The sequence below is a fragment of the Zophobas morio genome, unplaced genomic scaffold (assembly GCF_036711695.1).
Source record: "Zophobas morio isolate AGI-343-1 ecotype UQ-CSIRO unplaced genomic scaffold, CSIRO_AGI_Zmor_V1 ptg000021l, whole genome shotgun sequence".
Lineage (NCBI taxonomy): Eukaryota > Metazoa > Arthropoda > Insecta > Coleoptera > Tenebrionidae > Zophobas > Zophobas morio.
The window spans coordinates 3831175-3840890 of NW_026972126.1; the positions used below are offsets into that span (position 1 = coordinate 3831175).

The 9716-nt window shown below is 31.4% G+C and overlaps 1 protein-coding gene across 1 annotated transcript; it reads right to left on the minus strand.

Moving 5' to 3' along the window:
- Positions 1 to 1482: 1482 nt before the first annotated feature.
- LOC135132466 (pickpocket protein 28-like) lies at positions 1483 to 7347 on the minus strand. Its single transcript, XM_064060576.1, has 8 exons — positions 7198 to 7347; positions 6903 to 7142; positions 6744 to 6849; positions 6540 to 6691; positions 3349 to 3547; positions 2108 to 2378; positions 1799 to 2051; positions 1483 to 1748 (listed from the first exon to the last, which is right to left on the minus strand). Exons 1-8 carry the CDS (start codon positions 7326 to 7328, stop codon positions 1520 to 1522), a joined length of 1581 nt encoding a protein of 526 aa, XP_063916646.1. The 5' UTR covers positions 7329 to 7347; the 3' UTR covers positions 1483 to 1519.
- Positions 7348 to 9716: the final 2369 nt, after the last annotated feature.

Consider the following 9716-nt stretch of genomic DNA (forward strand, 5'->3'; position numbering starts at 1 on the left):
ACTTTGGAGCTGAGTATTGGCCGAACTTCTTTAAATAGGACAATAAAAATAGATCTGTTGATGAATCCCTATACTACAGAAAATACTTTTCGTTATTGAAGGATCTTTTAATCTTTGTAATGATTGCATATTCGCCAGAAATATTTTTAAGCCAATAAGAACGGAGGATTGATCTTCCGAAAAGTACACACAAGTTCCTAATCGTTTGGAGCTAGATAACAATAAATGAAAAAACATCACTTGTTTTTCTTAATTAAAGAATTAACAATAAATGAACAACAGTTTAAAGAACGTCGTTTTTCGGTGGAGTGGCCTTCATTTTGAAATTCACAGTAGGTATTCCAGCAAGAAGGAACTGCAGCTTAGAACTGCATGTGTGGTTGGTAGCTGGGTTGAACTTCCTGGCTTTATTGGACGCAGCAAATGGCCCTCAAATTTTCTGAATTTACATCCTATATCCGATAAAATAACATTACTGCTGTTCATTATCAGTATCAATTATACTAATTCGTCATCAAATTTTTTATTGTCTCACAAAATCATCTAGTAAAATACGATCTTCAACCATGAGGTAATAAATAAATAAAGGTATTGTAGAGAACAGCATCTCACAAACCTTAAATTTTAATGGCAAATTCAAACGTGAAAAATATGTTAGTATTTAGTTGATTCCACTATTGACTATTAAAAAAGTTACATAACTTTAATAGAACCCCTGCCGCTGTTCTGCAAAATTGTAAACATGATCTACCAAGTTCAGAATTAAAAGCAATAAAAAATACTTCTCTCATTTATTTTGGCATGTCAACTATTAAAATCAGAAATCTGACCTAAACAAAAATCTATAGGTACACAATTTATTGCTTTAGAAATTTTGTAACAACATAAATATTTAAAAAAAAAAAAAAACAAATTCTTTGTGCGCCTAAGCAATAAAACAAACTTATTAATTCCAAATTCTTACACTGTTATAATGTTTTTTTAATATTTATTACTTTTTTATTTGCCGCAGAAAATAAAATTAATCGTGCAAGATCTATTTTCAACATCCCAGCAGAAATCTACTTTTCTCTGCCCACACCATGTCATAAATTATTATCATATACAAAGTGTTATGAATTGCCTCGAAATTTTTGGTTGCTGCCACGTAATAAATTAGAATAAAGATAATCAGCCCAATACTACTCAAGTGTAGTTACCACAGCATCAAAACATTTAACTTTTCCTTCGACTCAACATTCGCCCGTTTGTCATCGCCAAGTTCATGAAACTGAAATTAGTTATGGTATCTCCAACTGTGGCAAGTCGCCAGAATCACTTGGAAAATTAATAATACACGATTATACACATGTGTGAGTCTTTCCAACGTGCGTTTTACATTTTGCTGATCGTAAAGCGAACTGCAATCTCACATAACTTTGTCACGTTATTACGTGGTGAATAATTAAGTTGGGAGATGATGATAACTTGTACGATTTAACGTCTGTTCAACAATTAGAGTCTCGTTTATTTCATTATTTTATTGCTTGGCTAGCCCCGTCCATTTCCCGTACATTTTCATATTACAACAAATCCTGAGTGTTAAAAAATAAATAATTTCCATTAAAGACAAAAGAGAAAAACCGGTAAATAGCCCCAACAGTCCTCCAAAATTGGCTAAGAAATCTGTTGGTCCATAGAGTTCATTTCGTTCTGATGTAATAAAGTGGTTAAATTTGAAGTAAATCGTCAAACTTGACAAGTGCATTCTAAAAAGAAAAAAACTGTATATTTAACAGATAAAGAAAAATGTTATTACTTTTGTTTGTCTAAATTTTGTTTGCTCCTCGAAAAGGCGTCTTCTTTCCAAGTCCAACTTGTCTGTGATGTTTCTGTGTTATAACTTAAATCTGTACAAAGCGGCATACAGTTACAGTCTACGGTGGTCTCACGCATTAATTTTTTAGGACGATCCAGAAATTTTTCGTAAACCTCTTCAGTGTAAAGAATACTCTCAGCTAATTTCATGCATTCATATTTTCCAGTTCCACAAATTTTAGTATTGTTATGTCCTGAAATTCACTCTTTATGTAAAGTGTCATTCGACATTAAAATGTATTTTACTTACGTGGCATAAAAAAATTCACACATCCACATGTGGCTAGAGTAAAATTAGTTAAGCACTCCAGTTGGCAATTTAACTGGCTGTAAGTTTTAAAAAACATTAATTTTCTTTCGAAAGGAAAGCAACAATCTCGTTTCTTTATGTCGTATTTTTTTACAGCCTCAGACGTACTAATCATGATTGGTTTAACTGCTGTAACCACGGCTTCATCCAATGGTACTCGAAAATACTCCTGTTTCAATCTCGGCATTCGCATAGGTGTGTGCAAAACCACCTGCAATTAGAGAAATGGCATGGTGTGACATAGTGTTATAATTTGTTAAACTGAAAATCATATAGTAACTAAAGAAAGAAAATATAGAAGTAAAGGGAATAGTGACACAAATGAAGTAAAAACGTAAAATCGAGAAAAGAAGAAACTAGAATGCTCGAAAGCCATTGTTGCATTCGATGTAGTTTCTCCTCGTCGTCTGCTATAGCAAAACATCACCAAGTCATCAAATCCTGTTCGACAGTTGTAAATTTCTTGAGAAATGTCGAAACCTTTTTGATATCTGACATGCTCCAAACTCGGAAAAAATTTTTTTGTTATAATTTTTTGAAGTTCTTGTGAAAAACAAATTACAGGACAATTTTCAAATTAGCAGGTGAACACCGGTATAGATTTAGTAGAGGTTGAGAGGTGAAAGTAAATTTTCCAAGAGGAAAATTTTGCCGTCTCAAAAAAGAAAAGTACATCGCCCGAGTAAGCTTATGTAAACATGAAAGAAGGAGAGTTGTACCAAGCATGAAGAAAGCTGGAAATAAACAAGAATTTTCAGAGTCGAGGCGTATAAACTTAACTTTAAATAAAACCGAGAGTCAAGTTATGTTTAGTCTGGTGCGAGAAAAGCTCCTAGAGAAACAAAGATAAAAATATATATGTGGTTACAACACACATGGTGATTTCAAAACGGAAAGTTATGGCAATAAACAAAACCAAAATCAAATATATGAACCAAATAGACACGGGTCTAGTAAGACCAGAGAATTTATAATTTGTCACAAAAACTGGCGGAAATTAAAATTCTAAGCGGGGGCTTTTCATAAAATTTCAGAAACGAAATACGAAATGCAAATATATATATCTGGCTGTAGAAACAGGCACTTTTACTAAAATTTTCAGCAACAAATCTCAAGAAAAAAAACGACTATAATGTAAGTAGTACTCACATGAACATCCTAAATTACAAAAGCATACATACCCTGTAACCCTGTATTCCTTTGCAGGTATGATCTATATCATTTTTAGGGGTCGCTAATTGCATTGTTAACCCATTCGCAGCTCCAGCAAGTAAAGCTCTCCTTGGATAAATGTCAATTTTAGATTCGTTCAAATATCCTTTATCAATACTCCACGTTGAGGAATTCTCTCCTGTCTTGTGATACCCGTTAAAGTGATAACTAAAAGAATACGTAAGAGTGTCTCAACAATAATGGAAGACATAATTTTAATATTCGCTATGTAGTTAATCACCATTTATTGTTAAATCTACTAACTTTTAAGTACATTGTGAGTACTAAAGGGATGCATATTTTAAAAACCAGATTGTTCTGTGTTATGATAAAAAATATATTAAAATTAACGTAGACTGTAGTTTTATATTTGTTGAAATATTAATTGTGGTTATCACAATAGCACCAGGTGCATTAAACCATAACATAACATGCATTAAATTGTATGTTTTGCCAAAGAAATGTTATTTTCATGTAATCTTGAACGAAAAAGGTGGCATCTGGTTTTAAACTGAAAATAAGTAAATTATAAATTTCGTTCTAGCTATAAATGCAACACTTTTACGCTTCACTTCCGCGTGTCTTAAGTTTTTTGACAGTACGCAAGATAAAGCAGACTCCAGTTACAAAATTAACTATCATAATTAAAAATATACTGATAATACTGAATAAACTAGAAGATCAGTCATCTGCAGCATAGAGAGCATGTTCAGAAGGTTTAAAGCACTAACTCACTTTAAACGGGACCAAATGATCATTATTTTTTTTTTTTAAATCAACACACAGCTAATAAGTGTAAATTTTTAAAACTTTTAACCGAACAGTCTAGATTGTTTTAAAAGAAGAGAAATAGACTATTCAATGTACCTAGGTGTTGATTCTATCCTTTCAGTCCTCTTTCTTACTCGTCGTAGAAAAGAAGATTGATAGTGAGATTTACAGTAGAAATAACAAAACAATTAGTCCTTATATAGATTGAAATCTTTTTTGTTTGAGAATACCAACATATTGAGTGTACGTAACATATTTCGATAGGATTTTAATTACAAAGAGTGTTTCCGTCATTTGTAAAAAATTCTTGTCTAGTTATTTAATATATCAGATAGAGATAACCTCAAATTTCGCTCTGCAAATTTTTTATTAGAATTTTATGAAATATAGTTTATTCACAATCAACCACCTATTTTATAAACTTTTAGACAACACAATGAATATCTGTAGACTGCAGTTTGGGTACATCCTTAGATCTCATCAGTACAGCATATTTCAATGGTTGTTTAGCAATCGAATTCTTATAAAGCAAACTAACTAACGTTAATAAGATATAAGAAAGAAATGTGTCGGTCCTAATTCACTGGGTTTCATTACCATTTTTGTCACAAACACTGCAATTTTTAAATGACACCTACATTATTTTTGTCAATATTGACGAAATAAGTGTATAATTACTAAATATCCAAAAGCACCAAGTTCAATAAGCGCATTGGAGAAGGTGCCACTAAAACAAAAAAAAAAAAAAACAAAGATTTTATACAAAAATAAAGCTCTAAAGTTGTTCATACTTGTTCGAATTTTTACACACACGTGTACAACGGAGTTATTTATATTTTTTATTATGAAAACGATATCAATTTGTTATTGTTGTGTTATTTAATCCTACCAACTTATGCTATTCTAAGAACTTCAGAAAAATTAAACGAGCAAGCTTTGAAATAACGGAAGACATTAGATTTACTGTTTAGAAAATTAAATATAGAAAACGGTTTATACTTTCAATTTTTAGAACATCCTTCATAAGCAATTCTCAAAACTAAAGCGTCTTACTAAATTATAACGTTAAATGAAATTATTTTGTAAATTTATAAATATGCATATTATGAATGTTAATTGTTACCAAACATTTTAAATGCATTTTTTACTTAATAAATAAAAATTTCGTTCTACTGTCAATTTGACAAGAAGCAACTTCAGACCGTGACTAAAAAAGCGGGGCTAACTTCAGCCCGTGGCTTAGTCACTGCTCGTGTCCCTATTTAAAATCTAAGTTATCGCCGTCAAGGTATCACCTGAAAGTAACATTTTAAACACGGGAGTAGAAAAAACTTTGCAGTCTGTATGTTAAGCTGATGTAATAGTTCAACAAAAATGTTGTGATGTTAATGATTTAGTTTTTGTACAGTAATAATTTCAGAATTTCGTTAATTATGGTTTTATTTTAAGTCGTAGAGACAGCAAAGTTACTTCGCTAGACAGTCGAATTTTAAAGACTCGTTCCGCTCATGACTAAATAAACTCGTGACTAAAGAGGCGTTTATAAAAATGTGTTACATAATATACTATTTTACCATAATCCTTGGATGTTAAAAAATTTCTTGAGCAATTTAAATAACGAAAATTTATTATTAAAGTATTAACATTAATGGACAATGTAACAAATAAGACTTTTAAATCAAATCTATTAATAAACGGAACACCAATTTATAATCAAAACAACTGAGAAAATAATTTAATTGGACCATAAAATTGCTTCATACCGTTACAGGAACGAGATATTCCCATAATGTAAATATTACGAAAGGTTGCAAATATGGACAAATTTTTAAAACACAAAATTTGAGGACCGGTTTTTTACAGCCTAGGTTTATGATTATCTAATCATAAAGTACATCAAAAGTGTTAAAATAGTTAATGCATTCCCTAATGTCAGAGATTCCCGATCTAATAAACTGCCATCAGACTGACTAAAAGACACCTTACTTATTTTTACGGTTTTGCTGATCGTAAATTTGTTGTTAATAATAATATAATATTTTGACGTTACACCCTCTTTAAAAAAGATTTAAAAGAAGTACAGGAAATTTGTAGAAGAACAAAAAAAGGATTCAAAAATCACCAAGAGCTAATTTGAACGTTAATTTTGTTGGTTACTTTTGCATGCGATAACACTAAACAAAAATTTGTAATAAGTGCAAGATCACATCGTCTGCACCTACACTATCCAGTCGATTCAGGAAGTAATTTAATTTTGATAATGCTTATCAACAGATAACTACCGACATGCGGAACAAAATTAATTAAAAAGTTTATCACACTTAGACCAAAAATATATAATATATTACCAACCTTGACCCAAGAAATGTTTGCTGAAATTTATACTTACACTAAATCATCAAAAATTTGGCTACGATCCAAAATATTAAAAGAGTAGCATATTCCTTCGTCTGTCATTACAGGAATAAAAATATCTTTGCATTTGAGTTCTTTTCCCATGAACACGCAGCCGTAAATCTGATTCAAAATATCCGGTTTAATCTGAAAATATAATGATTTACTAACTAAAAAAAAGACGCGAATTTAAACTGACCTCGTGTAAAGTATTAAAAAAATCCTCAGTGAAAGACTCATTCTGTAAATGTGGCACTCGATTATAGCTGTCACACAACACCGACAGGTAATCTATTTTTTGATCACTGAAATTCATCGAAAAGTTTAAACTAATTTTTACAAAAATAACAGTTCTTACTCTTCAAAAGTCGATTTACCATCATTTTTCTCTTTCACTGCTCGACCATAATAAAATTTAGCTTTTGTCGATTTAATTTCCGGACAAATGGTAACTGTTGGAAATGGAATTTTATAAATTGGAGTTTCTTTAGTCGCAAAGGTCACGATCACTGGACTCTTTTCGTATTTTTCGTATATTGTGAATATCACAAAGCAGCAACCAGAAAGGCAGATAATGAAGATCATGGACCACCACAACCTATTTTGTAATGTATTACCAAAACACATTCAATTTAAAAAAAATATCTTTTTACCTTTCACACAGAGAACGATTCTCACCAAAATATTTAAAACCGTGTATACTGGTCGCATCACAGTATTCCTTAAAATAATTGCGAATATCTGTACAAGTATTCGCTTTTCTGGCGTTTTTATCGAAACTCATTGCACCAAACTTGATTCGTGGTTTCTAACGAACTGAACATAAAAAACTTTTATTGAAAACTTTTATACTGAAGAAAGCTTATTTTAGTTCACTTAGCCGTTCCGGATTTAATTGTTTATTGTTTGGGTTGAAAATAGTACTTCTTAGGCAGACTTTAAGATGACTGTTTATTACGTTTATTATGGTTTTACAAAATGTAATTATTTGCTGTTAAGAAAACTTCACAAAACATGCGCTCGTTAAAAAATCTTTCAAACCGAGTCAAGTAAGACGATAATATGCCTTATGACAAAACGTGATTATTTTTTCGACTAGTAAACATAAAGAACACATTAATTAAGGTGTTTATGTCTTTATATTTACTTGACTAATTAGTCAAGCTAAATTCCCTTTGGAAAGTTACCAGAACGTTAAAACAACTACCTGTTACTGTAGAAAAATAAACAAAAATTTTCGAATAAAATATTTCTCTTCCGGACTGAACAGACATGCTTTGACGCAAACACATTTTTCATTAAATTTACAAAAATAATAAATACAAGTTAGACAATGTATACAAATCTACTGGTATATGATAAATCACATTTGGCTCAGTTCCAGCAGCGTTTATATGCCTGGCGTCAAGTGTTTTTTCTATCTTTTCCCATTTTCATTGATACTTTTTTAAAATCACAATAAATCAAGCCCGACACTTCGCTACTTTTTTTAAGCACCAAGGTTGTAGACATCATTAAAACAGCTTTTTGAAATGCTTTCGGCTACATCGGTTAGTAAACTAAAGCGATCATTGTAAATACAAAACACTATTATGTAAATGTTATGCACTTGCCACTTATGGCAAGAATTAAAAGTATAGCGATTTTCTACATAATAAGAGATAGTTTTTCTTTATTTTTATTTTCTTCGCAGCCTTTTTCTAATAGCTATCTTTCGCGGATCTATAGACAAATTTAAAATAAATCACTCAGTTGAACTGCAGAGCCTAAGCGATAAAGACTGAGTTAAAGAGGAAAAAAACTCATCTAGTAGGTCGTGCAATTTATTTTTAAAATAATGATGTTGGCATTGCAGCTATTTGATCCTTTATTTGACAGTTATTTGACCGTAACGGTCAAACTGAACGAGGAAAGCGTTGGTGTTGCCAACATCATTATTTTAAAAATAAATTGCACAGCTTACTAGACGAGTTTTCTTCGATCATATGGTATTAACGTAGAATCAATTAAGCGCAGGTAAAGTGCGAAACGAAAGTAAGTTTCAAATTACTGAGCTATATTGAAAAAGTTTCTTAAAACATGTTTCCTTTATTAATCATTTTCAGGTATGTAAACCCCCGTCTATCATCAAGCTTGAAAGTTCTTGAGTGAATCGCTTTTTCTTTGAAGATAAATCCCACTTCACGTCTTCAACAGTACCTAAACTCGAGTGCAAGATTGATCTCTATGAAACATGTTAAGTGTGCAAACTTTTAAAAATTCTTACTTACTGATTGTGTTAATTTTATACACAGGTTTTTTATGGACACTTTTTCTAAACTACCATAATATCTTAACTTATTTTTACTCAATGCATTATACAGATGCCTGTACAATGCAAATGACATACTTCTGTGACCTAAATGACGTCACTGACTATAATGATAATCTTCAGAGAGATATTAGGGCCAATCAATTGGGTAATTGGTTAAGATAACATCATCGTGTATGCAAATTTTTTCAATCATTAAACATCAAATTTACCGAACCGTTAACCAATTTTCGATCCAAATTGCTATCGACTTTGATTAAATTGAAGAATATGGAAACTGTATTAGGTACTATAATTTTAATACACATAATATCAAATTAATTTTTCAAAAACTATTTGCAACCTAATTGAATTGCAATAAATGATTCAAAATATACAGTAATATTGATGGAGACAACTCGAACTTTAATAATTTTAAAAAGAAAATTTTTGATAACTTGAGTTTCAAATGCTAGAGATCAAAAAGTGTTTCTGCAATCATTTAAAGTTGTTAATAGTTAGATGTTTACTCCATAAGTAAGTTGGAGAAGATGGTAGAACCACTGTGAATAAACAATACAAAACCTTTTTTTATTACATGATTTATTACTCCGTACCCAGCCCTGCATAACATAATTCGAGAGTGATAGAAGAGGCAGTCAAACGGACCACTTTGTCAATTCTCGACTTAGTACTCTCCAGGCTCCTTAGCCGTAGTACCGCAATCATTCGGTAATCAACCAAGGACTGGGAGAGATCCTACGACTACGTATGAAAGCGAGCTTCTTGGTACAACCGAAAATCACACTCCTGAATTTGCCACTTGTTGCCTGTGTCACTATTTCCTGTTTCTGCGAATAGCAAACTCGTTTGAGCTATACC